This window comes from Gopherus flavomarginatus, chromosome 1 (genome assembly GCF_025201925.1).
Source record: "Gopherus flavomarginatus isolate rGopFla2 chromosome 1, rGopFla2.mat.asm, whole genome shotgun sequence".
In the NCBI taxonomy this organism is placed as follows: domain Eukaryota; kingdom Metazoa; phylum Chordata; order Testudines; family Testudinidae; genus Gopherus; species Gopherus flavomarginatus.
The window spans coordinates 144,145,411-144,166,550 of NC_066617.1; the positions used below are offsets into that span (position 1 = coordinate 144,145,411).

The 21,140-nt window shown below is 49.4% G+C and overlaps 1 protein-coding gene across 1 annotated transcript in view; it reads left to right on the forward strand.

Annotated features, from left to right (window-relative positions):
* The window catches only part of LOC127046277 (alpha-2-macroglobulin-like protein 1), a 55,212-nt gene extending 38,812 nt beyond the window's left edge, over positions 1-16,400 (forward strand). Inside the window, exons 25-37 of the mRNA XM_050943117.1 lie at positions 815-991; positions 1,783-1,864; positions 1,988-2,144; positions 5,672-5,746; positions 7,577-7,739; positions 10,014-10,216; positions 10,618-10,833; positions 12,614-12,738; positions 13,696-13,786; positions 14,620-14,688; positions 14,894-14,996; positions 15,653-15,694; positions 16,366-16,400. Of these exons, the coding sequence (XP_050799074.1) occupies positions 815-991; positions 1,783-1,864; positions 1,988-2,144; positions 5,672-5,746; positions 7,577-7,739; positions 10,014-10,216; positions 10,618-10,833; positions 12,614-12,738; positions 13,696-13,786; positions 14,620-14,688; positions 14,894-14,996; positions 15,653-15,694; positions 16,366-16,391 (1,529 nt within the window). The 3' untranslated portion in view covers positions 16,392-16,400. The remainder of the gene's footprint in view (positions 1-814; positions 992-1,782; positions 1,865-1,987; positions 2,145-5,671; positions 5,747-7,576; positions 7,740-10,013; positions 10,217-10,617; positions 10,834-12,613; positions 12,739-13,695; positions 13,787-14,619; positions 14,689-14,893; positions 14,997-15,652; positions 15,695-16,365) is intronic.
* The last annotated feature ends 4,740 nt before the right edge of the window (positions 16,401-21,140 follow it).

Genomic DNA, 21,140 nt, shown 5'->3' on the forward strand with positions numbered 1-21,140 from the left:
TCTCCTTATACATAATCCCTCAAACCCCGTAATCAGTGTATTTCTTTCTCCGGGGGCTGCTCTAATGTGGGTTCATGAGTTCCACTGCACCCACAGAAATTATGAAAACCAGGGTGGGAAAACAGGCAAACATACACTTCTCCTGGCCTGGTCTGGAGTAGGGGTCCTGGAGTGTGGTGTGGTTTTGAGAGCCACACTCACCCGGCAGTGGTAGCTCCTGTCCCACTAAGCTTGGCCCACTCCCAGGTCACGATGGCCTGGGCAGAGAGCTGGGCAAAGCCCCACGGAACAGGAGTTGCTACTGTGAGAGGAGTGCAGAGCTGACTCATGCTCCAGCCCTGCTCCCTCCAGGGGCTTTCCCTCTGCACCAGACTGGGATTAGGATTGGGGTGCCAGGGTGGCATATGCTGCTGCAGGTGCTCAGTGCCCCACAGCAGTTTAGTATAGTGCATCCCCTGAATCAGGAGGCTACATCCACCCCTGCTTTTCACTGAATTCCCTGCAGTGTATTGGTGTATTACTAGTGCTGTGGGCTCAGATCCTCGAAGGTATTTAGGCCCCTAACTTGCTTCAAAATCAGTGGAAGTTGGGAGAACCAAATACCTCTGAGGACCTAGGCAGTGGTGTCCAGAGCTGAACTCAGTATATCAGGGAAGAGCCACACCAGGTCCATAGAGAGAGCGATTATCAACTCTCTGTTCCGTGATGTGATGTCAGGGCATATCCAAATTCCCTTCATGGTTTAGAAGCGTTAGGACCAACACTGGATGATAGAGCTGATCTCATGTGTTTTCTCTCCATCCTTAACCTCCAGGGGATATCATGGGCGCAGCCATACAGAACTTACACCAGCTACTTCATTTGCCCATTGGCTGCGGTGAACAGAACATGGTCTTGTTTGCTCCAAACATCTTTGTACTCCAATACTTGGAGAAGACAAAACAGGATACCCCAGAGATCAGAAACAAGGCACTGGAATACATGAAGACCGGTAAGCAGTGCCCTTCTCGCTCCTCCTCTGGTATAAGGAAGATGCTCTACATCTTGGCTGAGGGGCATTGGCAGAGCTGTGTGGGGAGCCCAGGACTGGAATAGCACGGAGCTGCAAGGCAGGTTTAAGGGGCATTGGGAGAACTGTGGGGATCTGTTCCATAACAAGATGCCACAAGGAATAAGCCTCATGGAAGGAAAGACAATACTTTTTAACAAACAGCACTTACACTGAATGATAACTCCTGTATAGTTAAAATTAAGATCAGCTTTCTGCTTAAAACTTGACTGTTCTAAGTGCTCTAAAATGCATGCAGTTAGGCAGATTGCCTTGAAAACTGGTGTACTTCATGGGGATTTGGTGTAAGGTCAGTGATCCAAATTTGGGGCCATTTGACGAAGGGGTTCCTGAGATACAGCTACCAGAGTAAAACCAGCTCTTCTGAAAATTCACATGTTCTGGCAACATTTTTTTGCTCACAGCTAGAGCTCAAACCAGGGCTTAGATCGCTGCACCAGGGTCTCCCACACGCGAGGGTTATCCCAGCAGTGCATGGTACCTACCAGCCCTTTGGGGTAAATCAGATTTAAATGCGTTTTGAACAAGAATTTGCTTCTCCAGTGGATGTGCTAAGGCTCAGGCACCTGTTCAAGCTGCCAGGATCTGATAGGGAACGAGATGCTCTCTGTAGGTGTGGGGCAATCCTGTGGAATTCACCTCCTGGCTATAATTCAGGGGGTGCTGCAAGTCCTCAGGATTGAGAGACCATCAAATTCCTCCTGTTTCCCCAGGTTACCAGCGCCAGCTGCTCTACAAACATGACAACGGCTCCTACAGTGCCTTTGGGAAGCATGATGCCGAAGGCAACACCTGGTGAGTGAGCAGAACTGGGGCCATCCAGCCATGCCTATGGCTGGGAGTATGAATGGTCTGAGCCTTCCTGCTTCTGAGGCCAATAGATACAAAGATCCTTTCTCCTCTGCTCTCTGTTTGCAGGCTGACGGCTTTTGTGGCCCGGTCCTTTGGCCAGGCCAGCTCCTACCTGTACATCAATGAGCAGCACATACAGGATGCTGTCCGCTGGCTGGGACAGAACCAGCTGCCCAACGGCTGCTTCCAGAGTGTGGGGAAGCTCTTCAACAATGCCCTGAAGGTATGGACAGTGAAGGAGTGGGAGAAACCCTAGTAGTGAGGAGGAGAGCTGGGTGCCCGGCAGCTCACACAGAACAGCTCTCTGCTCCCACTCACCACAGGGAAGCACTCTCCCACCACACTGCTAGCTAGAATGAACTGTAATTGAAACTAGTGTCTTATAACATCAGTGTCCTCTCTCTTACTGATTTGATCTCCTCTGGATCGCCTCAAGGGATTGCCTCTGAATCTGAAAAGTGACTATCAGAACAGCACCCTGGGATGCCATGTTCATTGTCTCTGGAAGAATCCACATCAAATGGGCTCTCTTTACAAAATGCAGATACTTTTTTCTAACTAATGCCCCAGAAAGCCCACTCTAGGCTCAAAGAGTCAGTTTGGGCTCTTTTCTTCTCTCACATCATCACCTGCCATAAAGGTTCTGCAGAGCACATTACATTCTCATTGATACCTGTGCAAGCCCTTTTCATTAAGTTTGCATGGCTGTAAATGATAGAGACTCAGAAAACCATTCTGCTGATGACACACAGGCAGGAATAGAGCCCAGCTCTCTCTCTGGGCTATGCTAGCTCTGCAGGGCTAGCGGAAGAAGGCATCAAAACCAGCAGTTCTGACTGAGGACACGCAGAAAGCTGGTCAAAGAAAGGGCCATTTTTATATAGTCACTTTTCAGAATAGAACAGCACTTGTAGTGAAACAACTGATTGCAGATTGGTGGAGGGAAGCAGCAAATAAGCCTTGTGCAAAGTGAGACTTACCTCCCTGAGGCTGTATTTCCTGAGCCATAAACCTGGGTTTTACTCTCCATTACTCCCGGGTGAGTGTGGAGCGCTGCACTGATGTTAGTGGAGTGAGTTACTGCAGATTTGTGCCAGTCTCAGTGATCGGAGAATCCCTTGCTGTGCGCAGCTTGTAACAAAAGATATGAAAGTTTTTTCTAATCAGCTAGAGTTCCCTGAGTCTGTCAAAGAGAAAAGGCCCAGCTCAGGCTCCAAGCCAGCTTTCTATCAATGAGATGGGGAGCTCCACTCTCTCTCTCCCTCTCTGAGTACTGTGGAGCTGTCACATTCCCTGGCTCTCCTCTGAATGCCAGATTGGCCCTGCAGGCTCAGCCCTGCCTTGTTCCTTTACCCTTGGAGAGACCTGAGCGAGAAGTTCCCTGTCTGCTGTCTGGTAGTTCAGGTAGGGTGGCTGCACCCAGCCACAAAGAGATATAAATCTCCAATCTCCTTTCTCCATACGTCCCCAAGAGGAAGCAGAAACTCCTGTAAAGCATAGATTGCTGTGACGCTTCCTGGAGTATACAGAGTTGTGAAGCATCTCCCTACTAACTTCCCTTAGCATGAGGAAGCCTTGTCTGTGCCTGCCATGGGTCAGCTCCCAACTCCACTAGCAACACAAGAATTCCCCTTTAGACTTCACAAGGTTCACTGTCACTCTGCAGGTTAGCGTTAGGCACACAACAGCCCACTGAGCATCCCCCTGGAGTGTCCAGCCCCTGGTCCACTGGGCACACAGAATTCACAGAATTCACAGATACATTACTTCCAAAGAAGCTGTATGCCCCAGCTTACCAGTTCCACCTCAGATCTCCGCTCCACTTAACACACAGCACTTAGATATGTTTACAGTGAAAACGAGGGAAAGTTTATTTAATGAAGAGAAAAGACTGGCTTGACAGCAAGCAAGAGTACTGGAAACACAAGGTTATATCTAAAATAAAATCATAACACTCATTTGAGAATCTAGGCTTGACTAACAACTCTTACAGAGCAACGCTCAACCCCAAAGTCCTTCCAGCATTTTTCAGCCAGGCTTGGCTGGGATCTTCCATTCATGAGACAAGTCATGCTACCGGTTTGCCTCCTAGGTGAAAGATGCCAGGTATACCTCTGCACTCCCAGTTATCCTCAAGGAATTCATTGCCTTTACTGATGAACATGATGCTCCCCACCCCCCCAAACTGGTTGTTTTTTCCTGTATGTTCCTTTCTTGTTGATTGCACAATCTATTGATTAGCATTTGGCTCGGTCTGTAGATTTGCCTCAACTGTGAAGCGGACAATACATTCTATACATATATTTTGACAGAGAGATAAGCGTCCTTTACCTCCTGCCTAACAGGAACCTGTCTATTACTTTCTGCTGACCAGCCCTGAGTCACAGACTTTAAAAACATAATTTTCAGTGTACATACACATAACTCCTTAAGTATTATCCATCCATACATTTTATAACGATTATGTCAACCAGTGGGTTACTGACTTTTAGAAGAGCATGCACCCCCTTATCTGCACAGTGAGACAAGTCATGCTGTTCACTGTGAGAAAGATGACCACTGGTTTGCTGGCTTTCAGCAGGAACCTTACATATTACCATTGTTGAACTATTGGGTAGATGTCAGACCCACGGGATCCCTGTAACTCTTATGCACCCCTTATGCCCTCTGCCAGTTGGCACCAAGGGGTCCTTGGGTCACCTAGGCTCAATTCACCTGGGATGACATCTCTGAGCTGGAGGTCAATGAGGAAGGACTGGTGACTGAGGCTAAAGTATCTGTTTTTGCCTCCCCTGCTAGTCACCTCTTCATCCTCTCACCCACATGAATAGTGCTTCAAGCTACGAGGGCATCTTTAGCTCAAGTACTGGCCACTTCTGTATCATGAGGACAGCAGAAGGCTCACCCCCAGTAGAAATACATATAGATGCCATTAGAAAACTTCCACTGGTCTCTGCTGGTATCTTCTGGTTTCTTCTGGAGGACCAGTAGTCCAAGAAACCTCCATGGCTCGATTCTGAAACTTAGTTTACCAAATGGAACAAATAAAAGCCGGATGGAGATTTTTCACTAGAATTTTGACTTGGGAGATGTCCTGTGATAAGGCCAAATAGTCCTGATCAGCCAGGCTCTACCAGGAGTTATGGTTGCAGCCTGCCCTGGACTGTCAGTAGTAAGGAAGTCAGGCCAACTCCTTCAAGCCCCTCAACAGAGCTCTGGCTTCTTCTTTACTCATCCTAGGTGGCATAGACAGCCCCAGGCACATATAGAGGAGGAAATTCTTTCAGATCTGCTTCACAGGAGAGGGAGTTGAGGAGGCTCAGGTAGATGGAGAAAGAAGGTTTAAGGCTCAGCTGTATTGTTTATGAGCCTAGCAAATCTCCAAGCTGCAATGGATGGAGCCTTGTGTGAATCTTTGGAGCCAAATCCTTTCTGGGATCCCATAAACCAAGAGAATCCAAAGGGCTCATGATCTGGGGAGATCAGAACCTGGTATTGAGACAGGGTCTCTGCACCTCCTCTCATTAACCTCTCTGGCTAAAGATTTCTCTAACCCAATTTGCAAAGCATGAAAATTTGGCCACAGTGCAAGTTGCTTCTCACTGCTCCCTCTGTGTCAGCATTAATCTGACAAAGGGATGTCTCTTACTGAGGGATGTCTGGAAGCAGTTTCCACATGGTAAGGAAGTAATGCATGCCCCCTCTGCTCTCGTTTCATCTCTTTCGCCTGCTTCTCTGTGCACCCCACAGGGTGGCGTGGACGATGAGATCTCGCTGACGGCTTACATCACTGCCGCGCTGCTGGAACTCCACCTGGAGAAGAATGTGAGTAGCTCCTGAACGTTCACAGGGGTTTGGGGAACCCTCCACCCATCCTCCTTCCAGAACCGTAGGATACAGGGAATGGTGGATCCAAGTCAGGGAAATCCACTGCCACTTCATTTCTGCTTTGTACATCATGGAGAAAGCAAAGGGCTGGTGATTCAGAAGTGAAGAGCATCTCTTTGAGGAAGAATCTGTCAATCCCCTGCTGGGTGGATGTTGTGCGAAATTCAAAGTCCCAGATTCTTATTTCCTCCCAAAGCTGCTGACTGTCACCATGGGACTGGAGGACCAAGATAATTTGATCTTCTTTTGCCTGGGTCACTTGACTGAAATATCGGGTTATAGTGATAACACATTGTACAGCCCAAACCATGTTCCACCTATGAATCAAGCCTCAGAATCCTCCACTGAGGCAGGCAAGTACAATCTGCTTTTTATAGATGGGAAACTGGCACAGAGAGAAATCATGTGACTTGCCCAAGATTGTACAACAAGTCAGTGGCAGAGTCAGGAAATGAACCCAGTGGCCTTATCTCACAGTCCTGTGCTTGAGCCATAAGAAATACCCCATCCCTAATAAACAGCAGGGTTCTACCTGGAAACCAGGCTCTGTGTGTGAAAGTCAAACTTCCTTGGGAAAAAACATAACATACAAATAGTTTCCACCTACCCAATGCAAGATGCAATATCTGATCCATGCTTCCTAGGGAAATAACTTAATTAAATATGGGAACTGCTAGTATCCTAACATACTTATTCAGTTTGTTTTGCTATTAGGAGACTGGAATTAATAGGCTGTGGGCGAGACTGTCAGCACTGGCCTTCATTCTTGCACCTGTAAATTGTGATGTAAATAATCAGAGGTATAGTTTTGCACCTACAGTTACGTGGGGGCGCATGTTCGGCTATCATTTAAACATTTAGCTACTGGTTTCATGGGTGCTATCAGGTGCTTAGATACCCAACTGGCTTCAAGTGTGCCTGCAAAGCTGCAGATACAAAACCAGAAACTCAGTTAATGCTGACTTGAAAATCTGGCCCTGGGACTCAATATTAAAGAGCCAAGCAGCAGAACTTCCAAACCTGGGTGCTGAACGTTAGGGTCCTTAATAAAAAAAGGCTCAGTTTTCCATGCTGCAGTACTCCCACCACTCCTATTGACTTCAAAGGGAACAGGGAGTGCTCAATGCCTCTGAAAATCAGGTAACTTCTATTTAGGAGCCTCATCTTAGACATGCAGGTTTGAAAATATTTTTCCAGGAACATTACTGGGTACATCCACCTGACATGAATGCTGTACAGAAGTGACCACACATGGCCAGAGTCCTGTCCCAGGTTACAATGCTTCTCATGGAAAATCCAGGATGATTCTTTGTCCGCTGTGTCTCTGGGTATGTCTAGTCTACATGGAGCTGGGGGTGTGATTCCCAACTCAAGCAGACATACCTGGCTGGCTCTGATCAAGCTAGTGTGCTAAAAATAGAAGTGTTGCCATGGTGACAGGGCAGCACTTTGCATATGCTTCACATGTGATCCTGTTTGAAACCCAAGATACAGACTTGGACACCACTTATGCCTCTGTGGCTACACTGCTATTTTTGGTGTGCTCACTCAGTGAGAGCTAGTAAGAGTATATCTACCCAAATAGGAAATTACACCTCCAACTCCAACAGAGATATACTCTACTTCGGTTGTTTCCAAGCTCTACTTGGGGCCATGAGGGGAGATCCTTCCAGGACATGTTCCTTGGATGTATTAGAATGACTGGGGGATTGAGAACCGTTCCTGGAAGCTATATGTGGCCTAACCATCTTCATGTTCCTTTCTAAGGGCACCATGGTGGATGATGCTTTACTTTGCCTCAAGAAGGCATCACACGATGTGAACAGCACCTATGCCCAGGCCTTGATGGCTTATGTCTTCACACTGGCCAAGGACATGGAGACAAGGCAACAGCTCCTGGAGCTGCTAGACCAACAGGCTGACCAACTTGGTATGGTGGCTTCTTTTAGTAGCTACTTGTTCCCAAAGGAAATTACTCTGGCTGTTGGTGACACCTGATCCTGACAAGTTCTGAGCACTGCCAACTTCCTGGGATGTCCATGGGCCAAATCCTGAGGTCCTTATTCAGTTTGTTTTGCTATTAGTCGGGCATCCCCCTGCCCACTGAAGTGAAGTCAGTAGGAGATCTGCCTGAGTATGAACTAAAAACTGGAGAATTTGTTAGACTTCTGTGTTCCTGATTAGGTGCTTCTGAGAATCCCACCCAGTAAGAACTGAACAAAGACCTCAGGATGTGGCACACTGTAAATATACACCATATAGTTAACGAGCGATGGGTTCATTCAGCTTCATTTGCACTGAACTAAATTGGGAGTATCTCCACCAAGAACAATGGAGTTACACCAGAGTCAAACAGATGTGAGAGGAGAAAATCATAGCTCTCTGGCTGTGCATTCTGCCTAGTCTGTCCAAGCATTTTAATGCTCCCTGAGTAATTTTTAGAGACTTTAGACTACATTTGAGGGCTGTATCCATTGCTGTCCTGAAACAGAACTTTTTTTCTCTTCCTCCTTTGGTTTCACTCGCTGGTGGTTTCTGTTCACTTAATGAATATAATTACAATTGGCAGCCAAGTAGTTGAAGCCAGAGCCTCTTATTGAAAGACCTCAGAGATAAACTGTGGGTCAGATGGAGTTGTATTGACTCCAGAAAACCCTCTGCTACTTCTTGGAAAAACTGTTCCACCTGTGTCACCTTGGAAGTAGCTAATCACAAATCTTTCCTGCCAGAACATTATTAGTTGCCATGGTAAATATCTCATATAAATATAATTAAGCAAATTACAGAACCTAGAGTCAGTGGGCCAAACTCTATTGTCTTTACTTGGTTTTTACTTAGTCTATGCACCATCAAATTCTCAGTGAAGCCAGTGGGAGGTTTGTCTGAATGAAAATGTCAGAATTAGAAGGTAGCAATTGGAAGGTAGAGAGGGCCCCCAACTTCTGTCAGCTTTAATGGTGGCCAGAGTTCTCTGCACATTGCAGAATCAGCTCTTTAGGATTTTGTCCTTTCTGTGTGAACAAAGGCCACATGGAAATCATGTTGGGGATGTGTTGCTATATGGACCTACAGGCTTATTAAAATCTCTAGTGGGTTCTGTTAGTTTAAAATCAAATTCTATGTCTTGTCCGAGGTGCGACTACAGTTACTGACCCCAAAGACCTTCCAGTTAACGATGTCCAGATATGTGTTACCAGATTCCATATATTCTTACCTTACTCACATGAAGTTCTTGAAGCGTTTCTTAGAAGTGAGGGGAGAGCTGGTAAGAGGGACTTAGGCTACTAGGCTTTCCTATAAAACAGCCAGCCTGATCTCTGGGACCCCACAAGGTGAGAGGGTCCCAGAGCCTGGGCTCCAGCCCAAGCCCAAACATTTACACCACAGTTTTACAGCTCCACACTCTGAGCCCTTTGAGCTCGAGTCAGCTGACCCAGACAAGCTGCATGTGTTTAACTGTGCTGCAGACGTACCCTGAGACCACAATGTGGCCCAGAGAGCTACCAGCTTCTGCCCTTTCTAGCGCTGTTTTCTAGCCTGTCGTAGAGAGGTCTGCACAGCCTTCACCTAAACGAGTCACTGTAAAAGCTTTTTTCTTGTTTTGTATCTCTTCCTTAAAGTGCATGGCCTGCTCTGAATAATGACTCTACTGTTCGCATAGTAGGTTCCCACGTCTGTCTCTCTGTGATTAAGCATTACATGGGTTTCACTGGAAAGTTTTTGTTTCGACCTGCCAGCCCTGGAAACACTCTCATGGCTCTGAGAGTCAAGTTGGGCCCTTTCCTTCTCTCACATCATCATTTGCTACGAAGATCCAGTGACCTCACTGATGCCAGGGCAGCTCCCTAGTCTTCTGTGGGTTTGTTCTTGTGTCCCTGATAGCACCTTACTGAATAATTCCATGGATGTACAGGAAGGACTGGAATCCTGCTTTCTCTGTCTGAGCCGTGCTGGCTCTGCAGGGCAGATGGGTTTGAAAAACATGTTATTGTTACCACTGAAGTCATGGAGCAAAGCTCCTGAGTGAGAAGAGGCCATTTTCACATAGTCACTGTTCAGAGGAGAACTGCACTTTAAATACAAACAACCCTCCATTGCAAGGCCACTATCATCTGGATTTGGGGGACCCCAGGAGCTCCAGAACATAGTAATCTGCTGTTCTGTCAGACGTATGTTCTCCTCCACTGTTTTCCTCCCACCTCAGGAGAGAACCCACCCCAGGAAAATGATGAGTACTCCTCTGAAGAAGTGGTGAAAGATTCTTCATTAATTGAGACAGTGGCCTACATCCTCCTAGCTTACATTTCCAAGCCAGAGGTGTCAGCTGCAGAAATCGCAGCTTGTTCCCAGATTGTGCGCTGGCTCATCAAACAACAGAACCCCTATGGGGGCTTTGCCTCCACTCAGGTACCACCCGGCTCCCTCAAAAATGGAGTGAGAGAGAGACCCTGCATGCTTGGGGAATCAGGGGCCATGAGCCTAACCTGGCAATGAAACCCTAAAGGGGGGGATACAAGTAACCTGCAGTGCTTGGAGGGTCGGAGTGTCAATCCCCATGCTGGTGACCTGTGCTGAGGATCATGCTGTAATGAGGGCTGGGGGTGGGAATCTGGCAGCTTGTGGCCTGGATGATGTAGATCTTGTTTGTTTGTGAGCTAAGAGTTGGGATCTTGACACTGGAATCAGGGCTGGAGTATGCATGCTGGTGCAAGTGCCCCACAATGCACAGGCCCCATCACGCCAAAGTGTTGACTCTTGATTGCAAAGACGTGACACATACAGTGAGGTGCCTATCTCTCTTTCCCCAGGACACGGTGGTTGCCCTTCAGGCCTTGGCCAGATACGCAGCCCTGACGTATCACGAAGCAGAAGGGGTAACGGTGACGGTGAAATCCAAGGAGGGCTCCCAGCAGGAGTTCCACGTGGATAAGAAGAACCAGCTGGTGCTGCAGCAGGCATCTCTCCATCAAGTCCCAGGGGAGTACGTGGTGCAGGCAGTCGGGAATGGCTGTGTGTACGTGCAGGTGAGTGACGGCCCATTGGAATCACTAGGAGTTTTGCCCTGACTCCCAGGGCAGCAGGATTTGGCCCAACTCTGTATCTGTCGGTCTTTATTCTGTGTCTGGGTCTGCCTTTGACCCTGTCTATACTAAAGGTTGAGTCTCAGAGGACTTTGGCATGGTCACTAGAAGTAGTTACAACAAACGTGGCTTGACTGCCTCCACTCAACAGCATTTCCCTGCAGGAGCACGTCAGCCCTGCTGACCCATCTACAACTACTGTGCTGTGCCCTGGTATGTTCTGGGAGAATACGAGCGGTTCTTTGTTCCTAGATTCTATGCAGCTATGATAAACCTCCTGCAGAACACAGGACATATAATTTCACCCGTGGTTCCTGCATCAAGTCCCAATAATCCTTGTAACAGGGTTGATGGGGTGAGGACTGTGGCTACCTTCCCCATGATGCATGTCCCTTGGGGATGTCATCTCATACAGAGATGGGGAATGGAGGAGAGCTGTCTAACCATGGTCACGCTGAGAGACAAGCTGGGTGAGATAATATCTTTAGTTGTGTAGTACCCCCACAACACACCTTTCAGGACCCCTGGGTCCTACATATGGCTATCACAACATGTGGTGTACCTCATCCAGTGCACTAAACGCCCCATTAACAGCTGTGTGGGTGAGACCAGACAATCACTACACTCTCAAATGAACTCACAAGGAAAATGATAAAAGACAAAAGACCCTAACACCTGTGGGAGAACACTTCTTACAAAGCAATCACTCCGTATCTGACCTCTCAGTCCTTGTCCTCAAAGGAAATCTGCACTTTCTGAAATGAGCCTGGGAGCTTAACCTCATAACTTGGCTTTGCTAGATGCTAAAAAACAAACATGGAATCAAAATACTAGATTTATGCCTTATTACAACAATCTATAACCCCTAATCCCCCGCTTCCTCCCAGCTTTTTTTCCCTTTTCTGCCTATGACTGGAGAGGTGTTAACTGGACTCTTCACCTTGAATGGTCCCTTGAAATATGTGTTAGGTACTTATTTTAAAGGATCTGTTCAACCTTGTATTTAGCTGATACTCTGAGGGCTTGTCTACACTTAAAACACTACAGCTGTGCTGCTGTTGCGTGTCAGTGAAGACGCTACCTATACAGACAGGAAAGGTTCTCCTGTCAGCGTAGGTACTCCTTCTCCCTGAGATGCAGTACCTATGTCAACAGGAGAATTCTTCGATTGATATAGCACTGTCTACACTGGGGCTTAGATCGGTTTACCTGCATCACTCAGGGTTGTGGATTTTTTCACACCCCTGAGCAACCTAATGATACCAACCTAATTTCCTAGTGTAGACCAGGCCTGAATACATTTCCCAGACCTGAAGAAGAGCATTATGTACCTCAAAATCTTGTCTCTCACCAACAGAAATTGGTCCAATAAAAGATATTACCTCACCCACCTTGTCTCTAATATCCGACAACGTCTGATACACTAACACAGTTAGTCCTGCCTATATCCTTAGAACTCAGCTACCATCTAACAGCTGTGCAAAGCCAGGCTCATGAGCAGTTTCACCACAGAGTTATCCTTGGTGTAACCATTAAAGCAGAGGCCTTATGCCAGGGATGCATTTGGCTCCATAGGTTAAGCATGTTGTATTTGGACACAGACGCTTGTGTAGGGTCAGCCAGGTACCAGCTGGTGACAAACTGGTGAGAAGCCTGTGGTGTAGATGGGTCTGTTTACATAGCGAGCCCCCAGGGCACTACATAGACAAATTCTTCCCCCCAGACGACATTGCGCTATAACATCCCACCCCCAGAGAGCAAAGCAACCTTTGTCCTGGATGTGAAGACAGTACCTGAGGAGTGCAACCGTGCTGCCAGGAAACGCTTTGACCTCTACGTGCAAGTCAGGTATGGGATCCCTGCCTGTGCTGCTTCTGTGTTGTGTCTCCCCTGGCTCCCTTTTCTGCAACAGGGCTGGGGCAACATTGGCAACCCCATGAAAAGCTGCCCAATGGAGCTCTGTGGCAGTGAGGACTGAGATGCACTGTCTGACATTCTCTTCCCGTGCTTCTTCCATATTGTGCCAGCCCTTATAATATGTCCAGAAATGGGAGGAAGGCAGGGAGGAGGGGACTAGGAGACAGCAGCTGCAGATTTTCTTTTACTCAGGAGAAGGGGTCAACTTGCATCATGCTCAGGGTCTCAAGTAACCTCCCAGAGATCTCAATCAGCACGAAGCAGCTCATGGAGCCATAAGCAGTGAGCATCACACCCATAATGGGCCTCTAGGAGCAGAAGCTCCCCTGCTGCTGCAGAGTCTATAGGCAAGACATGGCTGTTCAGGACAGTCCTCAGGCAACCCCTCTGCTCTGTGTGAGAATCACGAGAGCATTGTGGAAGAGAGGGAACACATGGAGGGAGGAGAGAGTCCAGTTCCACCCGTGTTCAATCTTCTGGATGGGGAATATCCTGGTCCATACTTTCCATGCTCCTGACACCACAGCTGCTCTGACCTCAAACAGCTTCACCCGTTCTCCCTCCTGAGGCTAAATGGCAGGAGGTGAGAGGCTGGGGACCAGGCCTATCACCAGCTATGGAGCCTAAGATATTTTATCACTTCTTGCTCAGTGACCCCATCCCTGGGAAATGGAGATTGAGACAGGGGAGAGTGAAACATGAACCCTGACTGACCGGTGTTACTTCAAGATGGACATGCTGACAAGGCAGGGTAGAGAGTACGAGGGAGGGGTTTCTCGCTCTCTCTTCGATTGGCTGGAGGGGAGTCAACTTTTCTTCATCACCCACTCCAAGGACTGTTACACTGACCATCCCTCTCATTGCACCTTCTCTCCCATCTTCCTTCAGCTACATCGGAGATCGGGAGAGTAGCAACATGGCCCTGATAGAGGTGACGATGCTCTCAGGGTTCATCCCCGTGAAGAAGTCCTTGAAGAAGGTGAGATATCCCCACCCCAGCTGGCCTTCCCCGATCATACAGGGACCCTATGTACCATGCATGACTCAGTCAGAAACCACCAGCGCTTCAGGACAGTTTATGGAGAGATCTCCACCCATGGTACATACTGTATATTGAGACTCCACTAAATGCAAAGATTGGCCATGTTCTCAGTTACATCACAAGGCAACACTGAATCCAAGGGAGTTGCACCACGACACATCCCAGTATATCTGAAAATAGCATTGCCATGCGGTCTGTCACGATGTCTAGGGATATGTCCTAGGGCAACACTGAGTCCAAGGAAGTCACTATGGGACATGTCACACTATACCAGAAGGAAACCAGGAAGCTCTGTTCAGTGTTCCTGCTGAAGAGATCGAGCTGGCCTCCATTTGTTTATGGGGGTATGTTCTAAACCTGACAGAGGCCCCCACCTTGTATCCTATGTTCTCCCTACAAACCCAGTGCTGTCGTAATCAGGAAAGCCATATTCCGCCTCATGGATGGGGTGGGGGCAGCAAGTTTTGCAGCACTCTCATGTGTTGGAAAACTTGCTGCCCCCTCCCACATCCATGAGGCAGAATTTGTTTATCTAATGGAGCAAAGGGATTTGTGAAATACAGTCAAGGGAGGACGGGGGGTCTGTAGAGTGTGACACCCTCCATAGGCCGGGGCCATGAGACTCATTGGGCCTGGCTGTGATGTCACTCACCACAGTTTTACACGGATGTAACACCACGAACCCCTCACTGACACTGGCATGTATGAGTTCACAGTAAAGTCCAGTGAGCTGATGCTAAACTGTGCTCATCTCTCCTGCTCCCTGGCAGCTGGAGAAGATGCCCCTGGTGAAGAAGACGGAGGTCGAGCCCAGCAAACTCACCATCTACCTGGAGGAGGTGAGTGCAGTGCAGGGCTCTATCCGTTCAACACGGAGTAGGTGGGTGCATGTGAGACAAGCAGGGAGCACAGGGTGGTGGGTACAGCTGGGGCTAAAGATGAGCAGGAGAGAGTGAATGGGAGACCTGACACTGTGGAGACACAGTTGGGATTGGGGTGAGCATGATCATAATCTTCCTCATTCCTTTCACTGTTCTTCCTTAGCTGGACAAGTCGCCAATCAGCTTCAACTTCTCAGTGAAAAAAGAGATCGAAGTGCAGAACCTGAAGCCAGCGACAGTGATGGTCTATGATTATTACCAGCCAGGTACGATCTCACTATCAGAGAGATAAGTCACCAACCTCTCCTCTGTCCACACACACAGCTCTGCCCCTTCCTCTCCGTCGTGCCTTGCGAACCCCGTGTTGTTCCAGTCCTGGGGCTGCCACATACAACCTCCCAGACTTGACTTGCATATTGCCTTGATCATGCCTTGTTCCTCTCTTGAGCACAGGCAGGCTGTCACCATGTTGGTTTTGTGATGTGGAGAAAAGCAAACTCAGTGCAATTGTGGCCTGCTCTGGCTCTTAACTCAGGACTCATAGAAATGGGGCTTTTTTGTTAATCTGCTCTGTCACCTCCAGCTCCTCAAGTCTCCTGGCAATATTAGGCTCTTGTTTAATGAGATAGGAATGGGACTTTACCCTAGCTATACATTTAAAGGGACTTTAACGCTACAAACCCTGACTAATCTGGAGGCAGAATTTAAGTTTATGCATCTCATGAGTATTGTAGTAACCCCAGTGGCCACTGGTCACTCTCCTTTCCCAAGGGATGTTGGGAAGATGCTTGTCCTGCCACGTAGGCACTGAAGAGAATGTGACAGGGAACTGCAGTCACTAGAGATTGCTGTCCTGAAGGGGAGCAAGCTCCGGGTCTTGTGCATTTCTGCATTTCACAGCAAATTCTCCTCTCTTATACAGGTGACAGTGTGATTACAGAATACAACGCCCCCTGCAGCTCAGGTAGGTGTGGCATGAATACACCCTCATAGGGGCAGCATATTGAATGGTTAGAGCAGGGGCCCATAAGTAGAACAGATGTGTACTATTCCTTGCTCTGCCACTGACCTGTTGTGTGACACTGGACACATCACTGCACCTGCTGCTGCTCAGTTTCCCCATGTGATGTTTACCCTAGTGGTACAAAGCTCCACATCTCATTCCTGCACAACTCTAGGCATTCAGTCCTCTCTGATGTAGGACTGAATTTCAACCAGTGATGGAGAGGTTATGGGATCTGTATCCAAGCCCCTGAGACCTGGTTAATGAGCTGGATCTAAACATGCCACCTAGAGATGAAAGACTATGTCTCCCATTTCCAATCCACTTTAACGATGCAGTCCAACACCATCCCAATTTAGCCCAGGACTGGAACTGACCACATGGATATTAGTGAAGACAGAGTATCTCATTCCCTGAGTCCTTTAAATTCATCCAGCATCGTGGATGTTCTTATTATTTTAAAAACAACGAGGAATCCGGTGGCATGCATCTGAAGAAGTGGATTTTTTACCCACAAAAGCTTATGCCCAAATATATCTGTTAGTCTTTAATATGCCACTGGACTCCTTGTTGTTTTTGTGGATACAGACTAACTCAGCTACCCCTCTGATACTTATTCTTTTGTTCTGCAGATGTCAAGGAGGAGGATTCCCAGTAAAGCCCTCTGGCTCTGGGCCCTGAATTCCTCAATCTGGGCATCACTGCTGGTAGAGGAAGAACTTTCCAGCTTTGGCCTCTTTTCTATGAGGCTCATTTCTGTTCCCCTTTGCTTTTTCTCCTTCTTTTGATCTGCACCATCTTCTCATGGGGAAATCTGGCTTGAGATACAATAGTGTGGAACTGGGCTGTAACCAGGAGAGCCAAATTAATGGGTCAGGACATGCAAAAAGGAGAGCAAAGCCATTGGGGGGGGGGGGGTCATATCCAGGTGGGATCTATCTGCTGGAAGCAAGGAGGTAAGAAAGAAGGAGGAAGAGCTGGAGAAAACGGTCCCCTCAGGATGTGCTGGGAGCTCTATGATCTCTTCCTTGCCTTGGTTTCTTTCTTTGCGTGGGATTTTTTTAGGAATCAAGGAAAGGCCTGACCTGAAAAGTTCAGATATGGATCCTGATTCCCCCAGAGCAGCAGGGAGTTTGCTTCCACAGTTTTGGTTTAGTTCCTACTGTATTAAAAGCAAAATGAATAAACTGTACTATGGATGCCTATGTGCTGTGCGCCTATGGAACCCGTGTCTCATGGTCCTTGTCTCGGAATCTCTTCTCTTCCTACAGCAAATTGAAAATCTTTACATCCACGAGGTTCTGGTTTTTGTTTTAAAACATAGCACTGGTAAAAGTTGCCAGATTGACAGCCTGGGGAACTAATGGCTTCTCTTTAACCCCAGACCAGGCAGAGCAAGGACAGTAGCAAGGGCCAGCTTCCTACAGATGCACACCCTGGGTCACCAGCTTGCATCACTCTGTCCTGAGGGAATTCCTCTGGGATGACAGGCAGTTCAGTGGCTGTGGTCTGCCCATCACTGCTGGGATGAGACAGTAAACAAGAAGCTAATATCCTGATGGTGGTTCTAGGGAGCATCTGTCCCATTAGGTACTGGACTGAGACAGGTCATTAGATGCCATCTTCAATTCGAATGACAGTTTTTCCCACAATGCTGGTCCACCCTGACACACTCAGCAAAGAGCAGGAGTTGATGCAGAGCAGAACCGAGGTGCATGGGCAAAGCTGTGAAGAACCCAGCACTGGAATAGCAGGGGGACTCCAGAGCAGGACTGAGGGGTATTGGCAGAGCTGTGTAGGGAGCCCAAGACTGGAATAACAGGAGGGTTGCAGGGAAGGACTGAGGGGCACAGGCAGAGCTCTGTGGGGAGTCCAGCATTGGAATAGAAGGGAGCTGCACATCAGGATTGAGGGGCATTAGTGGTCAGCTCTATCTGGCATCCAGGGACCACCCAGAATGGTCACATCAGCAAGAGCCTCTGCTTGGCCTCCACCCAACAGCAAGGAGATTCTGTTCCAGCACCATTTTACTGCAATGGCCTTTTCCTGCCCATGGCACCATGTCAGAAAGGGAAACACAGCCACATCTAATAATCGTTGGTTGCTATTTTCATGCAGCATGTTTAGCTATTGGTCTGTCTCTCTCTTCTTGAGCCCCATCTCCCTTAGCTCCTATGCAATAGCACTGCTCCCCCCCCCCGCACTTGTATCACTCCAGTCCTGGAGGAAGATGTCTCCTACTCCTCCTGTAGGTGCTGCTGCCCTCAGTCATGACATCCTGGGACCTGTAGCACGGGCTACTGCAGTGCTCCTAGCACAGCAGCCAATTCCTGGGATTTCATGGCCACTGACACAATTTTGGCCCCAGCTGGAACCAGTCTGGGAATGACTCAAGGTTCCAGCTCTCATGCATTTCAGATCCTGCACAGGGGAAATCCCTCTGATTGGCTACCTTCTCCACTTAGAATCATAGAATACCAGGGTTGGAAGGGACCTCACCTCAGGAGGTCATCTAGTCCAACCCCTTGCTCAAAGCAGGACCAATCCCCAGACAGATTTTTAGCCAGATCCCTAAATGGCCCCCTCAAGGATTGAACTCACAACTCTGGGTTTAGCAGGGCAATGCTCAAACCACTGAGCTATTCCCCCCTTCCCTGACCCCCTCCTGGGGAATAGCAGCCAGCCAGGGTTGCTGCAGGTGTCTGTCCCCCCTCCCATCAGGGGCCAGAGCTGTTTTCAAGTAGGGGAGTGGGAGCGGGAGCAGCTGACACCATCCTCACAGAAGCGAGGGGGTGGGAGGTGGAGGCCAGAAAGAGCAGCTCAGGGTGAAACTGCTCCCCATTCTTGTGAACAATGGGTCAACTTGCTCCCTGCTCTTCCCTTCTGCATCCCTGCAGCACTCAATCTGGGAAGGGTCAGAAGGGAATGAAGACCCTGTGATACTGCAGGAGGAAAGAGGTGCACTGAGGGACAATGAGTAGACATGGGGCTGGGCCAGCTGTGGCACTAATTGCTGGGACCTGGGTGGCGGGGGATGGCCAATGTGGGACTGGGACTGAGAGGCAGAACTGATGTGGGGACTAGGGGGTGCAAAATACAATATAATGTTAAAAAATCTCATGAATTTTGAGCCAATGCCATGAGTTTTGATCGGCCTCCTGATTTCTGAACCTTGGGAGTTGGCGAGAGCACAGCCACTGGAGATGGGCTGGTCCCAGAGGGTTTTATCCTGCTCCTGGTGGTGAAGGCAGGTTTGTTTATTCCAGTTTTGAGCAATTCAAACAGAGGGGCTTCTCCCAGCTTCCATGAGGCTGGGCCCTGTGTCCGCGGAAAGCAGGGGTTGTAGGAGTGTTTGCAGAGTTCACCTTTAGGTGACCAGACAGCAAGTGTGAAAAACTGGGACAGGGGGTGGGTGGTAGTAGGAGCCTATATAAGAAAAAGACCCCAAAATCAGGACTGTCCCTATAAAATCGGGACATCTGGTCACCCTATTCACCTTTTACTAAAGGGGCTACTTAAATCTTTCTAGGTGCCTGTGAGGGGGTCTGCTTCCCACAGGTGCCACCTAGTGGTCAGGCAAGGGAGCGGTGGGTGCTCTTCTGTCTTGGCACTCTCTGTTGATAGCCATCCCTGTCCTGCAGTGGGCATTCCCCTTCTGTGACTCGGTCATCCAGCTGGGACACAAATTGTTTCCACCCTTCCAGGTTATCTAAAGAGTCCAACAAAGGCTGGTTCTGCCGTCCAGGCAGGAGCATCAGGCCTCACCCAGCCAAAGACCCAGAGTTGGACTCTCTGGGATATGGGGGCTCCCTAGTGCTGGGTCTCTGGTACCAGGTATAGGCTTTTCACCTCCAGCCCTGGTTAGTAGAGGAACCCAGCCCCACCAGGGCCCAAAATTAGGCAGCTGAGTCCTGCCTCCTGGAGTGCTATGTGCTGCCCCTTGGATCACTTCCTACCAGCCTCCCCACACAAGAGGGAAAAGCAAAAGCCAGTAAATGAAATAAATCAAAGAATAAATCTCCAACATTGCAAATGGCCCGAGTTCTTTTCCCTCCCCAGGTCGGCTAGACCATCAGTAGTCATGACCCCAGGAGCTTGGCCTCCCATCATGCTCCTTTGCAGAACCTGTCCGCTCATCTCCCCTGGCTTCCTGCCAGTGAGCTACTTCGCTTCCTTCCATGCCCACTTTCAGCTCCTCCCGCCAGCCTGGGCATGCACTGCAGGTGGAGCAGGCCCAGAGTTGTTCCTTAACCCCTTCCTCTCCCGCATGGGGTTTTTACTCCCCATCACAGAGCCACGTACAACATAGTCCCAGAAATGATCATTTCCATCTGACTCTCAGCTGCTCAGTGTGGCCCTCCTCTGTTTACAGAGCCTCACCTCTGGGGGAGGGTTCACCCGGCAGGGACTGCTGGAGGAGAAGCCAGGCACAAAACCAAACACCCCTGACCCGCCCCTTCTCTGAGGCCCCTCCCATGCCCCACGCCTTCTACCCACTTGCTCCATTCCCCCTGCTCTCCCTCGCTCACTCTTCTCCACCCTTATTCACTTTCACTGGGCTGGGGTGAGGGTTGGGGTGCAGGACAGGGTATGGGCTCTGGGCCAGTGGCGTAGCCAGGTTTTCAGTGTAGGGGGAGCAAAAAACATAAAAAAGGTGCCCCCCTTTGGCTCCCCCTCTGGCCATGCCCCCTTGACTCCTCCTCTGGCCATGCCCCCAGACCAGATCTCCCCCCCGCTGCTCACCTTCCCTCCTGCACTGCCGCCTGTCCCCAGCTCCTGTCCCAGCGCTTGGCTGTGCCTGCACTGGCCAGCAGGCGCAGCTTCCGTGCCCGCCTGCTGCCCTGGGGCTCCTCTGGCCATGTGGTGGGCAGTGCCAGCTGGCAGGCGCCACTTCTGCATCTGCCAACCTGAGTGGAAGTGGCTGCTTCCACTGAACCCCGCCAGCTATGCTACTGCTCTGGGCTGGGGGTGTAGGCTCTGGGGTGGGACCAGGGATGAGGGGTTTGGGATGTGGGAGGGGACTCCAGGCTGGGGCAAGGGATTAGGGGGTGAGGGCTCCAGCTAGGGGGTGGAGCCAGAGATGAGGGCTTTGGAGTGCAGGAAGGGCTCCAGGCTCGGCCAGGGGATTGCAATGTGTGTGTGTGGGAGGGGAGGGGAGGGCTCCAGCTGGCAGTGGGGCTAAGGATGAGGGGTTTGTGGTGTGGGAAGGGACTCCGGGCTGGACCAAGGGTTGGTGTTGGAGTGCAGGGGGGATGAGGGCTCTGGCTGAGAGTGAGGCTGGGTATGAACAGTTTGGAGTGCAGGAGGGGGATCTGAGCTAGGCAGGGGGTTGGGGTGCTGGGTCCTGGCGGTGCTTACCACTGCTCCTAGGAAGCAGCCGCCAGGTCCCTGCAGCCTCTAGGTGCAT